We start from the raw sequence: 19,354 nt of genomic DNA, 5'->3' as shown, positions 1-19,354 counted from the left end.
CGGTGGTAGTGGTGGTGGTGATGATGATGACAAGGTGGTGGTGGTGGTGGTAATGGTGGTGAAAGTGGTTGTGGTGGTTGTGGTGATGACAGAGTGGCTGCGACGATAGTGATGGTAATGACATGGTGGTGGCAGCAATGGCGATAGTAGTGGTGGTGGTAATGATAATAGTAGTGACGGTGGTGGTAGTGGTAGTGATAATAGTGCTGACGGTGGTGGTAGTGGTGGTGGTACTACGATGGTGGCGGTGGTCGTGTCGGGATAATGGTAGTGGTGGAGTGTGATTGAGAGAGACAAGTGTTTCTCATTTTGTGCCCGGGAACAAAAAAGTAGAATTTTTTTTTTCTGTTACGCAGTACAAAAATTAAACTGATTCATCCCGGGAACAAAAAAATAAATCGATTTTACCAAACGAGTTTTTTTTTATCTATTTCTGTTCCCGGGAACAAAAATTAAAAAAAAAAAACTAATTTCGAGAAGGTTGTTATGCGTACCCGAAGTGTCACGGTTAAGACGACACCTAACCTTAAAGGCATGTTTGGTGCATAGTATAGGATAAAGCTTGATAGTATAAGATCTGATAGTATAAGGCCTGATTGAATTTTAATATTATCCAGCATTTGGCATGGTATTGTATAAAATAATATCATATAGTATTTGGTAATGTACTGTGTAATACTATGTATGATAAAAATAAATATTCTTAATAAAAATATCTCTTAATAAAGAATTTATATAATTCTTCAAAAAATATCATATGATATTAATTTTTATAAAATTTTATTGATCAATGTGTCCAAGATATAAATTAATTTTTATAAAAATAAAAATATTCAATATTTTAAAAAATTAATATATTGTAAAATTAATTTTTATTTAAATAGATTAATATTAAAATAATATATTAATTTTTGAGAATTACATTGGTCAACGATGTTAGTACATCAATCTCTAATCAGGCCTTATCCCTCACCCTTTGGCCGGATTAAGTTATACATCGTTTTGATGTATTAAGGGATTATACTGTATAAGCTTATACTATACGATGGTCACACCAAATAACTGGAAATGTCATAACGTATAGTATAAGCTTATATTATAATGCATTATACGTCACACCAAACAGGACCTAAATGTATTGGATAATGTATTGACAATATCTAAATGGATTAACGTATAAATTATCTCCCTTAATTTCAAGTTATTTTGAATTTTGAGATGAAAAATATAATGTATTTTAATAAAATTTTACAAAAAATAATTAACAAAATTTCGTATACTTTTTTTCTCGAAACCTCAAAACCAAGGACGAACTGAGAGAGGGCCGAACATAATATGCCGTCCCACTATAAATTTAATTTTTTTATTTTATATATGAAATAATATTTTTAAATAATAATAGGCTATTAATATTAATAGTTAATCCATCACTCAAAAATATTTATGATAATTAATAACTCCTATTAATCTTGATAATATTTAAAATTTTAAAATTTTATTTCTGCCTCATATTTTAAAAAAGTTGGACCCACCTATGCTCAAAAAAAGTTGTTTTGAGATTACAAGAAATAATTTTATCTCGTGGTATAAAGCTCAGAAGCACGGATGATACACATTCTTTTAAAAAATTTGCGTGTCAGACACCGACAAGTGGTCAATATTTTGGGACATGCGGTCAACTCTCTGTCACGTTTTTTGACACGCGGTCAACGCTCCGACATGCATCCAACACATTTTTTTTAATCTTAATTTTATTTTATTAACTAAATATAAAAATAATAATTTATAAATCAATTTTTTTCTGTTATGAAATTTGACAGAAAAATTAACAAAGTACGAAAAATTATTTTTGTTTATATTTATGTTATGAAATTTGAATATTTAATTGATTATATGACTTATTATAGACTGTTATATGTATTAAATATAAATTATATTATTTATATTAAAATTTTTATTTAATATCAAAATATGTCCCAAAGTGTCAAAATATGACAGTTTTTAGAATTAACGTGTCGACGCGTGTATCGTGTCGTGTCCCGTGTCTCGTGTTGGTGTCTGTGTATCATTGCTATAAAGACATATTTCTTCTCATATCTAAATGATATTCGTCTTTTGTTAATAATTCGCTTTTTATATTTGTTTAATATTTCTATTATTGACAATACGGATAACATAAATTTTTGCTTAATAAAAAAAGTTATTCTATTAATATTTTCATGATTTTTGGGCCTGTACAGGAATCTTTAATGAGTTGACATACGGCGTGTTTGGTTGAAATTATAATACCAAAAGATTAATTCGAAAAAAGTTTAGAAGGTATTTTGTTTTACAAATTTGGCGTTTCGCTATCCATTAGAAAATTACAGGTACCCTTCTGTGATTGGTGTGTTGTTGAGAGGGTGCAGGGTTGGGAATAAATCATGTATCAGATATACCAAATTCATGTATTTGCTTATTTGTTTTGTGACATGTGAACAAATAATATCACATCATCTCAAAAAATAAAATATTATGATATTTTTTACATACCCACGTGTTATTAAATAAATAGACAAATATACTAAATTTTTTGTGCGTCTTTCACGGTTTCACCTATTCCTTTGACATCACTTGGCCGGCTAAAATAGTTATCTAGAAGATTTTTTTATTGAATTTTTTAAATTTTTGTTATTAACTTACTCGTATTGAATATTATTTTTTAAATAATTTTTTTTTGGAAACATTAAATAAATTTTACTTTTCCCTTCACCTCGCTCTCGAGATTATTTAGAGTGAATTGGAACTATCATTTTTTAGATGGTCTCTTAGTGTAAATAAAAGGATAGAATCGGAAAAGAAAAAAAATAACAGGGATAAAAAAAGAAAAAAGAAATTAATGATGTGTGAAGAAATACCAAAAGATTCAGTGATCGTGGACCATATTAAATATTTCTCTCGCTCTCGCTCCGCTAAAATCTTGCTAGTCCGAATTTATAATTAAATCACTAGTTCCACAAAAAACACTCCCTAGGTTCCATGCACTTGGCAAGTAACACTAGCACCAACCATGGAAGAGATCGACCCAGCTTTCATTCAAGACCCAGAGCACAGGCCAATGCTCTCAACCATCCAAGCCGAAGGCATTCCCATAATAGACCTCTCCCCAATAACCAATCACACAGTTACAGACCCATCTTCCATAGAAGGCTTAGTGAAGGAGATAAGGAGTGCATGCAAGGAGTGGGGCTTCTTCCAAGTAACAAACCATGGGGTGCCACTAACTCTAAGGCAGAGGATCGAGAAAGCCTCGAGGATGTTCTTTGCACAGAGTCTGGAGGATAAGAGGAAGTTTAGAAGAGACGAGAACAATCCGAGTGGTTATCATGACACGGAACACACCATGAACTTTAGGGACTGGAAAGAAGTATTCGAATTTCTAGGCAAAGAACCCACTTTCATTCCTATCACTTCTGATGAACTTGATGATCGACTCACTCAGTTGACTAATCCATCCCCTGAATACCCTCCAAACTTCAGGTTGAAATTCAAAAGCGAATTTTTCTTTGTGTATTTTAAATTTAGAGTAAATACTTTTTTTTTATCGTACCAAATTTTACGATGCCCGCGCTTTAGTCCCTAATAAATAAAAAGATCCATCGTTATCTCTAAGAAATTCAAAATGGACCCATTTTAGTCCGGAACTAATATGGATCTTTTTAGAATTTGTGAGGGATCACGATTTCAACTAAATGGATTCATTTTGAATTTATTAGGTACCACGATGGACCTTTGTATTTGTTAGGGACTAAAGCGGTCATCGTGAAATTTGCTGAGGATAAAAAAAAGTATCTACTCTTAAATTTAATTGTAGCTAGGTGACACTTTAATTATTAATGGGTTATGTTCAAAAATGATGTCAATACGAGCAGGGTTATAATCCAAGAGTATATTCAAGAGATGGAAAAGCTAGCCTTTAAGTTGCTGGAGTTTATAGCTCTGAGTTTAGGCCTTGAAGCAAAGAGGTTCCAAGATTTTTTCATCAATGATCAAACTAGCTCTATTCTACTCAACCACTATCCTCCATGTCCTCATCCCCACCTAGCACTTGGCATTGGTCCACACAAGGATGCTACTGCCTTGAGCATTCTTGCCCAAGATGAGGTTGGAGGACTTGAAGTGAAACGTAAAACAGATCAAGAGTGGGTTCGAGTGAAACCCACCCCAGATGTTTATATTATCAACATTGGTGATATTATTCAGGTACCAGTAAAGTACCACCATAAAGACTGAAAACGTTGAACTTTTTGTGACTTTTAGTCTATTTTATATTCCGTTTATTTCCTAGTTTATGAGTTTCGTTAGGCCTTAATAAGTAGAGAGAAAATTTTACATGAGGAATGCAGTTATTTGTGCAGGTCTGGAGCAATGACACCTATGAGAGTGTGGAACACAGAGTGGTGGTTAACTCTGAGAAAGAAAGGTTTTTCATTCCCTTCTTCTTCAACCCAGCACACGACACCGAAGTCAAGCCTTTGGAGGAGCTGATAAATGAGCAAAACCCTTCAAAATATAGGCCATTCAAATGGGGCAAGTTTATTATCCGGAGAATGAACAGCAATTTCAAGAAACAAAATGAGGAGATCCTTCGAATTTATCATTATAAGCTAGCTTGAAGGGAGTATAATAGGAGTACTACTATGCTTATGGATGGATGGACATTACTAGTGTGCATTATGTGTGAAAGTATCACGTGTGTGAGTCGGAAATAAGAGCCTTTTGTTGGGCTGCTGAGTCGGAAACCAATAAATTATGTTATATCAATTATGGACACAACGTAACTTCATAAAGCTCGTATTCATTTTGATAAAGCAATTTTTGGATAGTGACGAAAAATACGGTCATCACTTCCGTTTTTTATAAAACAAATATCCATATTAGTCATATTTTAGGGATTAAGAGTTATTTGGATTTTTTTTAACTAGAAGTTATTTATAAGCTAAAGTTAAAAAAAAGCTTAAAATTATTTAGTAATTACATAAAAAATTTAGCTTAAAAGCACATATTTCAAAAAAATTATCTCTCTCTATCTTTATAACTCTTCATTTTTAAAAAAAACATACAATTCAAGAAAAATAGATAAGAGCTTTTAGCTTTCAACTTTTTTTTTTCATTATAAAAAAAAGAGTTTTTCATTATAAGAGTTTTTTCAAAAATCTGTTTAGCCTAGTTTATGCTTATAAGTAGCTTCTAGCTTAAAAAAGAGAGGATCCAAACAGGCACTAAATTGGATCTTCATTGAATTTCTAGGGGACCATACTTTCAAAGAACTGAAATTGTAAGGGACCAAAAGTTGACTTTTTTGTTTGCAAGGGACGAAAGTGGAGACCATATTTTTTGTTAGAGATCCAGTGCCTGTTTGGATCCTCTCTTTTTTAAGCTAGAAACTACTTATAAGCATAAGCTAGGCCAAATAAGTTTTGGGAAAAACTCTTATAATAAAAAGCTCTTTTTTTATAATGAAGAAAAAAACTGAAAGCTAAAAGCTCCTAGGATGAGCTTTTTTTTAAGCTAATATCTGTTTTTCTTGAATTGTGTGCTTTTTTTTTAAAACGAAGAGTGATAAAGATAGAGAGAGATAATTTTCTTGAAATATGTGCTTTTAAGTAATTTTTAAGCTAAAATTTTTATATAATTTCCAAACAGCTTTTAACTTCTTTTTTTAAGCTTTTTTTAACTTTAACTTATAAGTAGCTTCTAGCTTAAAAATAAGAGGATCCAAACAGGCTTCCAAAAAAGGCTTTACTCTTAATTTTATTTTATCTTAATTTAGCCGTTAAAATTTTACTTATTCACTTTGATCATGTTAAATATTATTATAGGAAAAATATTTCTATTCAGGAATTTTTTTCTACCACATTCATATAAAAATAAGTGAGTCTTAACTCACTCGTTTTTAAGTGTAATAGAAAATAAATTTCTGCAGCAAAAGCATAAAAATTAAACCTTATTATTATAAGATAGGATATTCTTATTACTAATTTTTTCTACTACCACTCCACTACCACTTTAATCACCATTGGATTCTAAAGTTATTTTTTTTTTCTCTCTTCATTCAACTTTTCCTCTAATCCAATGGTGATTAGAGTGGTAGTGAAGTAGTAGTAAAAAAAATAAGTAGTAAGAATATCCTACCTCTATTATTATTACTACTATTAATTAAAAATTGTATTATTTTAATGGTACGGATGCTACAGCTAACATATTCAAAGTTCAAACAATTACATGTATGTGAATGTCAAATTTATGAAATGTCATGGATTTTATCATCGTTAAATTTGATTCTATATTTAAGAAGGCAAAAGCAAGACGCAATTTTACAAACACAAGACACCTGTCCTGCACAGAGGAGCTAAAAGCATAACAGAAACCAGTCCTGGTTCAATGTACATAATGTTCCCTTTTTTTTATTGTACATGTACGTAACCTTAGTGTAACTGTTAAACTTTCTGTCTCTGACATCTTTCGAACAAACAAAGGAAAACAGAACAACAACAACCATGGGAGAGGTAGAGGTAGACACAGCTTATGTCCAGGCCCCAGAACACAGGCCAAAACCCTCAGTGATCGTGGCTGAAGGCATCCCTTTGATTGATCTCTCTCCCATAAACTACCAAGATGAAGAAACCATCCCAGTTTCCATCGAAGGACTAGTTAAAGAAATAGGCAGTGCATGTAAGGAGTGGGGTTTTTTTCAGGTGATTAATCACAAGGTGCCGTTGGATAAGAGGGAGAGGATTGAAGAAGCTTCAAGGAACTTTTTTGCACTTAGTTTGGAGGAGAAGCTGAAGGTGAGAAGGGATGCAGTTAACGTGCTTGGGTACTTTGAAGCAGAGCATACCAAGAATGTTAGGGACTGGAAGGAGATTTATGATTTCAATGTTCAGGAACCCACTTTTATACCACCCTCTGTTGAACCAGATGATGATGAGCAAAACGTTCAGTTCCAGTGGGATAACCGGTGGCCTCAGAATCCTCCTGAGTTCAGGTACTTCAATATCCACTATTTGTTGGTACCAAAAATCACACAAAATCGATAAAACACAAAAGAGAAAAAAAAGACGAAAGATAGATTAACACTGTGATTTATCCTGGTCCATCCAATATAGGGTACGTGCTTGGGTATCGATAAATCACCATGTTAATCTCTCTTATCTTATCCAATATAGGATACGTGCTTGGGTATCGATAAATTACACTGTTAATTTCTGAAATAATTTCTCTTTTCTCTTTTCTCGATTTTGTATAATTTTTGATTTCCAACACTATTTGATTATTAATAACTAAATCGAATTGAAGCCTACTTTTTTAACCAATTTTAAGAGTCGAACTGCAGCTTAAAAATTGAATCGAGCAAAAATAACTGATTTGAAATCGATTCCAAATCAATTTGCATGAACCAAAAGAATAGTTCTGAACTGGTGATAAATCGTAATTGGTTTTGAAACATGAACCAATTCCGACTGGCCGGTTTAAACTTACTTGATTGATTAAAAAAAATTGATTCGGATCTATGCGTGCCCAGTTCTATCTAGACTATATTTTCTATTCTTATTTCTTTTTCTACAACTAAAAAATGAAAAATATGTTTTTTTATGTTGTATGATACCATATAAAAAAAGAAAATATTTCTCTCATGTTACATGAAAAACCTTATCTCATGTTACACAACCATCGAAATTCGAGCTAGCATTTTTATTTTTTTTAGTCGTGGGACTCACCTAATTTTGTTTCTATATAAGACAATACTATCTTATGTAATATGAGAAAAGCAAGCATTGCCCTACAAAAAATGGATGGAATCCAATTTTTTCTTTTTCTCTTCTCTTTATGGTTTCACTATTTTTTTTAGGTCATGAATGAAATAATTGTTGCATTAAATAATTATCTCAAGTAACATAGAAAAGATACTCGGCTTATTTTAAATAGATTAATTCAATATAATTGTTTGATTTATATAATACGGTAATTGGATAAAGCTTGGTTATATTAATTGTTTGATTTTCTTCCTCCTCTCTATGACTCTATCTATGTATCATTTTTGTCCCAACGAAAAGTTATAGCTCAAAGTCTCGAGGCATTTAATACTTCTTTTACACTAATTATGAAAGATACTGATATGATACCAGAGAAGCATGCCAAGAATATGCACAAGAAGTGGAGAAACTAGCTTATAAGTTGATGGAACTTATTGCACTGAGCTTAGGCTTAGTACCAAATAGGTTCCGCAGCTTCTTCAGCCACAACACCAGCAATATCCGACTTAACCATTATCCACCTTGCCCCAACCCTCATCTGGCTCTTGGTCTTGGACGTCACAAGGACACTGGTGTCTTGACTGTGCTTGCTCAAGATGATGTTGGTGGTCTAGAAGTTAGGAGAAAATCAGATGGAGAGTGGATTCGAGTCAAGCCCATTTTCAATTCCTTCATCATTAATGTTGGTGATATGATTCAGGTATCCAACCCTTGCTCACTTTTTCTCACCATCAAATTTATTTCACAAGTTTTCATTTGTCTTATGTATTATGAACTTTTTTTCTTTTCATCCATTATTATTTGTGAAATAATTATTCACACATTTATATTAAGCAATTGGTTCACATATATACCTATACAGGAAATGGACTAATCTCTGTGTAAAGGGGAATAAAATGGCATGTAATCTTACAATTATTATTATAATAAACAAGATTGATATAGAACCAGAGTAATAAATTAGAATAGGAGCAGTTAGTTATTGTTTTAAATGCTTTGACCTATATATGTTCATTATAGAATGGCTTTGTTTGTGCATGCAGGTTTGGAGCAATGACTCTTATGAGAGTGTAGAACACAGGGTTATGGTGAACTCTGAGAAGGATAGGTTTTCCATTCCGTTCTTTCTGAAACCGGCACTCTACACCGATGTGAAGCCCTTGGAAGAGTTGATAGACGAAAGAAACCCTCCAAAATATAGAGCACTCAACTGGGGCAAGTTCCGTACTGCCAGAATGAGAAGTAATTTTGCTAAATCCAATGTTGAAAACCTCCAAATTTATCATTTCAAGCTTTCCCAGTGACTGAGTTAGAGTTCATAAATTGAACACCATGCAAAATGTAAACTTGGAGTTTATATTGTAAATAGCCTCACATAACTATATTTTAGGACAATATTATCCATAAAAAAGAATGTGTTTTCAAATTTAGAAAATGTGTCCCTTCGGCAGAGTGGAGTCTTAAACTACAAGCCCAACTTCACCTGTGTCTATTTTTTTTTTTTTGTCAAACTTCAAAAGCCTAAGACAAAAATTTCAACTTTTTTATTACTCAGTTGCGGCGGAATAATCAGTGTCCAGTCCACAGTACCCTCCACCCTTGGGCTATCCTAACTTGGCTTTTAACCTTGTAGTAATTGTCACCCTTCTAAAGAACATGATTGACTTACTTACATCCCTAGCAAATTCACTATATGGAAGTTAACAGGAGCAAGTTCATTTTAGTCCTTCAATTCAATCTCTGGTTCTTAACTAGACAAAAGAGATGAATAATTAGAAACAAAGAGATACAACAAAATGGAAGAGGGATGGGGATATATGGCTTTATTTTTACATGTTGGTATTTGATTGAAGCCAGATTACAAGAATTTATAAAATTTATCATCTCATAATTGCTAATATATATTTTCATGGAGAATTTATATTGATAATACATATTCGTTATGGATTGGAATTCTTGTTTTTAAAAACCTTAAACTACATTTTTAATTTGTGTTGTTTTCGTTCCAAGTTTGACATGAAATATATATCTAGAGATATTATTTTAATAGTAGTTGTCTCAAAGTTAAACAGATATATAAGTACTTTTTTTTGCAAATATTAAACATCAAAATTTCACGGGAGTTGTCTCACATACGCTAATTGATAAACGTGTTAGAATGGAATGGAACAAAATATAAAACGTGATATTTTTTTTTATATTTAATGCATTTTAAAATTAAACAAAACATTCCACGAGATTAAAAACTAGAACATTTTAGTTCCTCTAAAAATGATAAAATCAAAAAAATAGAACATAATGTACCATTTTATCAATATTAAATGTCTTTATTCACGTTTATAAAAAAAAAATGTCTTTATTCACACTTAATTTGCTGATAAGGAAATTTAATGGTAGTTGTTATATAAAAGTAGTTCATGTACCAACATATACATGTTAATATCTTAAACAAAATATTCTGGAACGCTCTAGTCTCTAGAATTAAAATATCTTAAGTTCAATGATCTTTTAATATCCCTTGTATGAATGTTATTTTGGCGCCAAATGATGACCATTTGAAATATTTATTATAATTTGACGAGTTATAGTGTTGTGTTGTCTACCTTGGCAAAACATTTTGGATCCGTCGCTCAATCAAAATATTGCTTAAACTAAACGATCTTTTAATATCTCCTGTATATATGAACGCTATTTTGGCACCAAATGATGATCATTTGAAATATTTATTGGCGCTATACAACTTTTGACAATGAAGGGAGCTTTGAATGGTGAATTGCATGATAAGTAAACACACAATAAGAGCTTTTAAATGTTTTATTTTATTTTATTTAGAGAAAGGTGTATCTTTCTGTTTCAAATGTGTTATTATTTTCTCCTCCTAAACATGGAATAACTACAATTTCTTTCTTTTAGTATAAATTTTTCTATTTTTAATCGTCAATTTTTTTTTCTTCTTAGTTGAATTTTTTTTATATTAAACTCCCATAATTATAATTTTTATCGTATTATTTTCTATTTTTACGCCTTAGAATAACAGTTCACATTCTCACAGCAGTATTCTTTTTTTTTTTTTTTGTAATAACTCACAGCAGTATTCTCATTCCTCAACATATCTACAAACACAGGGTTTTTATCTTGAATTACACACTTTTCTATACCCAAACTTCATTTCGCATATACATTGATTTGAGTGTTAAAACCCTTTTAAATGCACACCACTCTTGCCAACCAAAATCATAATGGGTTGATGCCAAAGAAAAACAATTGCTATTTACAAAAAAAAAACAATTGCTAATCAGGCAAACCTCCTGCCATGGCCCATGGGTTAAAACTTAAAAGGGTTCTAACAATAACTCCGACCAATTATATATGGTTGCAAATCCTCATAAGCTCAAGCAATATTGCACCGAGCTCCACTCAAAAACACAAAACCACGTAGTCATTTTTGGGCCGCCCCAAATCATCCAGTCCATTAAGGTCAAAACATTTATTATAAATTAATTAAATTAATTAATTTTATTTGATAAAGATAATAAGATGATTTCATATTTGTTATTTATTTTATTTTATTTTTTATAAAATCAAATAATAAAATGGAAGCTTTTTTACTTAATAATAGTAAAAGAAGGAAATAGGAACTTTTTTCCTTTTTTTATCTTATTCCTTTTTCCTTCCCTTTTGTGACCCAACAGAAGATTGGATATTTAAAAAAAAAATTGTGTGTGTGTGAAAAAAAAGTCATTTAGGAATTAGGAGACAAGTAGTCAAGGACCATTGCTTGACAATCAGTACACGTATGACAGCCAAAGTTGTCATTGCTAATTTTATAAAAAATATGTAAAAACTTATTAATTATAAGAATCTGTTAATAAAATAATTAATACCAGATAACTTGTTTTGTTTCAAATTTTATACTAAACACAATATCAGGTTGTTCGCATGAAAATATATCGTAATAATATTAGTCTCTCATATACAATAAATAAATAACTGATTTTGTGCTTATATATAAGTTATGGTACATCAACACTAACATATTTTGAAGAATTCATTACCCCAAAATCAATTTTAAAAACATAAACATAATATATAAATTACTTAAGGCAAAACCAATCATAGACATTTCAAAATCACATAAATCAATTTATTAATATTGCAATGTTTCTCAAATATTTAACAATATATATATGATAAAAACATTAAAAAAAGACGTATAACTCCATTTTATATTACATTGTCCCTTAATATGGTTAATAAATAACATTGTACATTTTAATTTACAATTCGTTGTTAAAAATAAAGATATTCGTGATAAAATTTAAAATAAAGTTTTAACTTGATACAATTTTAACTATTCATCACTAACTTTAAGTATTGAGTTAAATTATGTAACAAAAAAAAAAAAGTATTGAGCCAAAGTATAAGTCAAGACTAGGGGTGTTAACGGGTCGGGGCAGGACAAGGCGGGCTTTAGTCTTAAAAGTTAAACTTGTGTTTAAATATGTCAGTCTGGCTAAGCCTGTTATCTATTATGAATATAATTATCGGCTTGTGGCTTGACTTATTTACAAAAAAATAAAAAATTGTTTTAGCCGGTTAAAAAAAATAAGAGAATAAAATTTTATCAAAATAAAATATACGATTAACAATACTAATAATTACACAAAGATTTATAAATTCAATGTATATACAAACAATATAATATAGAACAAAATCATTGAAAAAGTTTGTTTAACTAATAAAATGAGGTGAAATAGGTTGAAGAGAAAGAGGGCTATTATGAGTAATATAAAAATATAAAATAAAAATAAAAATTAGTATACTAGAGCAGCCTGAGATGCTCTAAGACTGGGCTTTTAAATTAGAGTGAGGCTTTTTTATTAAACAAGCTTTTATACAAGATCAAGTCTGGTTCCAACAATCAATTTTAAACATGTAAACTCATGCCTTCACGAGTTGGGGCAAAGGGCCCTAATTCGTTTAGCACCCGTCAAGACTATCATTTGATGTGGAGACATTTGAATAAATATTTATTTGCAAATTTTTTTTTCCAATATGTCATTCTCTCTCTATATTTTTATTTCTCTCCACTCTCACCAGTTTGTTTATCAATCTCCGCAATTTTGTTCTCTTCTAACTTCTTGTAAAATTTCACTTATTTATATGCATTTTCCTTCGGACAATGAGACATTGTTATTTCCAACACCTGTGATATTTCTTTTCTTTATTACTGCTTTTACGACTAATCCTGGTATTATTACTTTTGTAACCAATCACTTTGTCACAAACATTTGCTATTTTTCAATAATGTTTGTTCATTATTATTTTCACAACTAATTACTTTGTTATTCCCATTTGATTTTTTTCAAAGTTATTGCTTCATTTTGGACTCTTTTTATTTCGTAATTATTTTTAAACTCATCATTTTATCATCACCATTTGATATTTTTCAATAATATTTTATCAAACAATTGCATAATTAAAAAAATCAATTATTTAATGATATTATTAACTTGATTATGCTCATGACAAATTTTTCTTTCTTTCTTTATTATTTTATCTTCATTGATGTTTTAATACGAATTTTAACATGAATGACGTCGGTATAACTCACATTCATAACAAATTATTAGTTATTAAAATTTATAATACATAAATCTTAAAATATTAAAATACCTTCTAAATAATGTGTTGGTTATAAATAAAGTTCACCGTGAACCAAATCTATAATAACATATTTATCAAAAAAATTATTATAACATTTTTTTATATAAATCATAACTACCTTTTTAAGGTGAGTATGCTCTTTCAGCTATCTTCACAAGCTTCGCTTCTTTGAACCGGCTATGAGACTTGTTATATCCTAAAGACAGAGATGTCTAATCAGATACTAGTACGTTGATATTGGATTTAAAGACTCTCTCAGATATCTATGAGTTAGATATCCTTGAGTTTAGCAGATCTTGGATCTAAAGGATCTAAAGGCTATGATACTAGTATATGCACTAGGAATACCGGCGTTAGCCAAAGGGGTGGTAAGTATGCACAATGACAACATAACCTCTTACTTTTAGAATTTACCTATAGATAGTGGATTTCTAGACCTTTGTGGACTCTTCTGATGGCCCATGTCCAGATTATTGTTATCGCATTAGCATTAGCATCCTATATTAGGAGAAGGTTATATTTACAAATTTTTTTGTTTACAAACTACACTAAGTATGACCGGTCATACTTAGTGTAATTTGTAAAAAAAGTTTGTAAACGGATCATTCCCCCTATATTAATGTCTTCCTTTATTTGCTTTAGTTTCCTTTTTCAAGTGCCCTTTTTTGGTCCTTCTAGAATTTTGGCCCTTTATACGGCTCCATTAGATGACTAATCCCAACTCCCAAGTGCGGGGCGAGTTTGGAATTGAGATCTTATGCCCCTCCCAAAGGTAATATTAATGGGGATCAAACCGAGATCCTTTCACCACCTACTTAGCTCCCATACACCAACTAAGCTACTACCATTTGATGTTATAACATCTTTTTTAGTCGATAAATAACATCACGATCATGAGGCAGACTGGCAGAGCAAGGGCAAGTGATAAGTGTCAAAGATATTGTGTTTCTAATATCAAAATTAGTTTAAATAATGATTAATATGATTAAGAATATAGTGTTATTAATAAATTCAAAAGATATTAAGATTCTAACAACTAGATAAGATTCTGATATCTTTTCATACTATTTCAGGCTTAAAGTAAAAAATCACTCATTATGAAGGATACATGCAGTTGCAAAGGATAAGGATCAAGAAAAATTAAGAATTAATCAAAATTAATCCTCAGCGAGCCTGGTCCAAATTAAAAGCCCATTTTTATTTCTATAAAACGCACGTTAGGGCTTATTCCATTCATTCGGAAGACGACAGAGACTTAAGGAGGTAAGAAGAGAGATTTTGGAGAGGTAAGAAGGAGGAAAATATAAAGAACTCACCGTGGATTGTTCCTGCTAAGTCTTTATAGATCTTTATTGTTTCTTTTCATATTTTGCTTTAGTTTATATAAACATGTTAGGCTAAAGTTATTTATGTAGTTAAGGCGAGATGGAACCAATGGATTCTTAAATGTTGTTTATCCTTTCTTATAATTTATATTCATGATTTAAATTATGCAATTAATTTGTTTCCTCATGACTAGCTTTGTTTATGAACTGATCACTTATGGTTAGACACATTAATCTTGCATGACAATAGGAATGTTGGTGTCTTGATTTTGATTGATTAATTGCTAGAGTTTATATGATATAGGGATATAGGCTTACAAATTCCTATAACTTTATGGTTCTTGCGTTAATGCTTGCTTTAGGAAAAGATTCTAAGGGATTAGGCCTTTGAATAAAGTAAGGGAAAAAAATTTCTGCAGTTAATGCAGATAAATTATCTGCATTTATTCTCAAAACGATGTCGTTTTGGTATTGAAATCTTAAAAAATTATAAATATAAAGACTATTATATTATAACCTTGAAATAAATTAAAATTATAAAAATACCATGATTTCTGCCCCAAAACGACGTCGTATTGGGCTTACTGCAGATAACTTATCTGCAATAACTGCAGAAAAAGCGAACCCATAAAGTAAAGGATCAAATTATCAAATAATTGGGATTTAATCAATTTTAGAAAGAATCGTTAATAACTTAATATTGAATGTTGATTGTAAGAAGGGGTAGACTTGTTAGGAAAATATTGGGGAAGTCGAGTTCCAAGCTACGTCTTTTATTAAAAGTTAAAAACCAATTTCTTCGCGTTATTAATTCTTGATTTCTTAATATTAAAAACTTAAAACAAGTTCTTTAACAATTCTATTTTTTCAATTTAATTAATTCTCTCAACAAAATCATTTCAGGATGGATCCAACTTTAATCACATAGATAAGTTATTGCTTGCTAATCAGTTCTTGTGGAATCGACAACCTTACTTTTACCACTTTATTGTTTGTTTAACCGGTGCACTTGCCGAAGTCGCAAAAGCAAGTCAAGTGCAAACGAAACACTCACCCTCTCAAGGCTATTTATTAGCACTAATTAATAATGAAAAACATTACATTTACCTTGGATTGAAATTAAGATCTTCCGCAACCATATCATTTAAGTGGTGCTTAAGGTGTTTGTTATTCTTATTCGAAGATCTCTCTAAAATTTGAATCTTTAAGATAGAGAAAATGGTCTTAAGTCAAACTAAATTAATCAGATTTTTCTGTACTTATTGGTCTAGCTCAATCAAAATCCGAAGGCAATGTGATGTAAGAGATTATGTACAACATTAATTTTCATTTGCAGTTGGTGAATGGTGAGACTATTGATACCAAAAATGCATCCTCTCATGTTAAAAAAATATATAACATAATTATATGGGGAGATTACAACCATACAAAAATAAATCAATTATTATAATTTTGTAATTATCAATTTTAATATTTTTTTCTTTTATCACCTTTAATTTATATTTATATGATTATAATTTCTTACGTGATCGTATAATAACATGAGTTGGAATACCTATACCTAATCGTAAGGAATTCATTATTACCTTATGTAGTTTGGTTAGTCTTATATATTAATTTGTTCCCAATTCTTTTTCCTTTTCATTCTTGATGATTTTCTCCATTTTGTTGTTTTTTTTTTTTTTTTTGTAAATACCATTTTGTTGCTTTCACATATGAAGAAAATCATCCTTGTAAAGCGGTCCACACCCTCTATCAATTGACCTGTATCAGTCTTTTTGCTGAGTTTCTTGTTTATAAATGTTAAATTATAGCACAAAAAAAACTCTCTTAACTCCAGAATCCAGATGTAGATAAATACAATATATATCTTCTCTTTTTTATGAAATGAACGCACACAACTTACCTTGAGTGTTATATATTAGGAGTTACAAATTTTCAATCTATGTCAATATGACGTGAATATGATATGAATTTTTTGTATTCATATTCGTATTGATTTAAAAATAACTTGAAAAAATTAAATCATGTCATGTTTGTTTCAGAAATATTCATATTAGAATTATATTTATGCCAATTCATTAAATTAAATAATTATATATTTATTTTATTTATTCCTTTTTTATTTATTAATTTAAGATTATTTAATTTTTGTTCGAAGAATACAATTAAATGAAAGGAAATCATACTCTTATGTTGCTGGAAAAAAAAAAGTTATCTTATGTCATATATTACAACTATATATTCTAGGGAATATATAGTTATAATATTAAAGCTATTTTTTTCTCTCTCTTCAGAAGTTTTTGGCTAACATGGAGAGAGAAAAAAAATAATGTTAATATTATAACTATCTACTTCCCGGAGTACATAGTTATAATGGAACATAAGATAATTTCTTTTCCAACAAGGGACCCTTAAATGATTATTTATATCCTATCGAATCAACTCTTATTCATGTCATTTCATATTAAAAATATTAGAGAAAATACTATTTTTGGTCCTTAGCAAATTTCACGATTTCCTTATTAGTCCCTAAGTAAAAAAAAGAAGGCATTTGTGGTCTTTGTTATTTAAAAATTAGGCCCACGTTTGTCCTTTTGTTAGTAGGCCTCTAACGTCGTTTGTAGCGTTTCACACGTGGAACGTTAAGTTGCTGAGTCACGATCCACCTTGGACAAAATACAACGTCGTTGTGTGTATTAGAAGCAGACGACATCGTTTGGGGTTTAAACCCCAGCCTTACTCATCAGCAACCTTGCATTCGTCTTGTGACACACTCGTCTGACTTTTCTTACCTACACTAAACCTCATCCTTACTCATCAGCAACCTTGCATTCGTCTTATGACACACTCGTCTGACTTGTGCCATAACTCTAGGCTAAGTCCATCTCGGACAGAATTGGCTTCTCCACCATTTATCTTTCCTTACAACATGTATAAAGAATTGGCTTCTCCAATTGATCTGATCTGGTTTGACAGTGTCGTCCTACTTATCTTTCTGCAAAGTTTTGCAATTCGACTTCTTCTCTCTTGGCTTCCCACAATAGAAGTATTTCAGCTCATATTTTGGCCTTGACCGTCCTCTGGACTTATTTCATCCGTCATGACCCCAACTCTTGCTTCAACCCCGGGCGTAAGACCTTCCTCTATTCTCAGCAATGTTGGCCTCAGACGTGTTGCTTACTGATAAACCTTTAGTTTATCATGTTTTTAGGGCTAATATTATATGAATTACATAGTCAAAAATATGAATTATTAGGTTTATAATGAAAAAGCATGAAGTTTGAATTATTGACTTATATGAATGGTTTTGGCTTATTTTGTAGGATTAAATTGGAGCATTGGAGCATTAATTAAGCTAGAAAGACTTAAAGCGATAAATGAAGAGTAGTCATTTAGTGAAAATATCCCTAAAGCTATTTTTTGGCCAATTTTTCGTATCTAAGATGATGGATTTGTATCACGTGTTCCTCAAAGAAGTTTTAGATTTCTCTTTTATATTTTTGACAGACCAAAATTATATCAATTGGATGAGTATAACTCAATTTATAGTCAAAATACTAAATCATATTTCTGCTGTCAAAATTTGAACCGTTTAACGCCCAGTTACGACCCAGTTAAGGCTTATTACGTGATTTTCACCTAAAACAAGGATTGTTAAACCTATTTAAGCTAATCTTCATGATTCTTTTAATGAACTTGACACTAGAGGCATAGTTTTCATCGGAGGAGCGAGTCTCTCATGCTTTTGAGAGCCGGAGACGGGTTAGTCGGGATTATGTTCGAAACCTTAAAGATTCACCATGCCAGTATATCAATGGAGTTTGGGGAAACTTTCTTGTTTTATTATATTCTTGATTTTCTTATATTCTAAATTTCATCATGTTAGGCTAGATGGAATCCAATTAAATCTTTATGTTTCTAAATTAATCTCTAATGTAATTTTCTCTTTTTATATTAAATGAATGTTTCTTTGCTTAATTCTATGAGTTGTTCTTGTAGATTGAATTAGGATTCGTATATGACAATAGGAATGTTGGTATATGAATTTGGTTTGACTTATTCATCATTAGTTTGTACGATTTTAGGAATAAACATAAGAATTGTGCCATCTTTATGATTCATGGATTTAATGCTTATTTTCTTTGAAAAACAACCCAGAAACAAGGATTCTTTAAAGAGAGTAAAGAATTAGGATGTCAAGAGACTGGGTCTTAATTAATTTAGGGGAATTGATGGGCAATATAAAAAAGGCAATTATTTAAAGTTTTAATTCAGAACATAAAGGAAAAATTGGGGGAAGTCGAATCCCTAACTATGCTTTCTTGGTTGTTAAGAAATTCATATTTTATCTTCTTGCTTGTTACTTTTCCTTTAATTTTTAATTCTGAATTCAATCTTATTCAATTCTCTTAACTGATTGTCCAACTTAAGCGTAATAGTGAATTAGTGCTTGAAATTCTAATCCTCGTAGGAACGTTCTCGTACTCAATACACTTTATTACTTTTGCGACCTGTGCACTTGCTGAAGTCGCAACACTTACACCTCGTTCGCTTCTCCCGGAT

General features: G+C 30.8%; 2 protein-coding genes across 2 annotated transcripts; both read left to right on the top strand.

Moving 5' to 3' along the window:
- Nucleotides 1-3,046: 3,046 nt before the first annotated feature.
- Nucleotides 3,047-4,658, top strand: LOC133315790 (jasmonate-induced oxygenase 4-like). Its single transcript, XM_061517464.1, has 3 exons — nt 3,047-3,519; nt 3,912-4,242; nt 4,398-4,658. Exons 1-3 carry the CDS (start codon nt 3,050-3,052, stop codon nt 4,653-4,655), a joined length of 1,059 nt encoding a protein of 352 aa, XP_061373448.1. The 5' UTR covers nt 3,047-3,049; the 3' UTR covers nt 4,656-4,658.
- A 1,775-nt stretch (nt 4,659-6,433) lies between these two features.
- Nucleotides 6,434-9,153, top strand: LOC133315772 (jasmonate-induced oxygenase 4-like). Its single transcript, XM_061517435.1, has 3 exons — nt 6,434-7,027; nt 8,169-8,496; nt 8,840-9,153. Exons 1-3 carry the CDS (start codon nt 6,540-6,542, stop codon nt 9,098-9,100), a joined length of 1,077 nt encoding a protein of 358 aa, XP_061373419.1. The 5' UTR covers nt 6,434-6,539; the 3' UTR covers nt 9,101-9,153.
- The last annotated feature ends 10,201 nt before the right edge of the window (nt 9,154-19,354 follow it).

This window comes from Gastrolobium bilobum, unplaced genomic scaffold (genome assembly GCF_033153095.1).
Source record: "Gastrolobium bilobum isolate Gb01-03AN ecotype WA unplaced genomic scaffold, APGP_CSIRO_Gbil_v1 utg10138, whole genome shotgun sequence".
NCBI classification, from domain to species: Eukaryota; Viridiplantae; Streptophyta; class Magnoliopsida; order Fabales; family Fabaceae; genus Gastrolobium; species Gastrolobium bilobum.
This window is presented reverse-complemented; position numbering and strand designations above follow the sequence as displayed.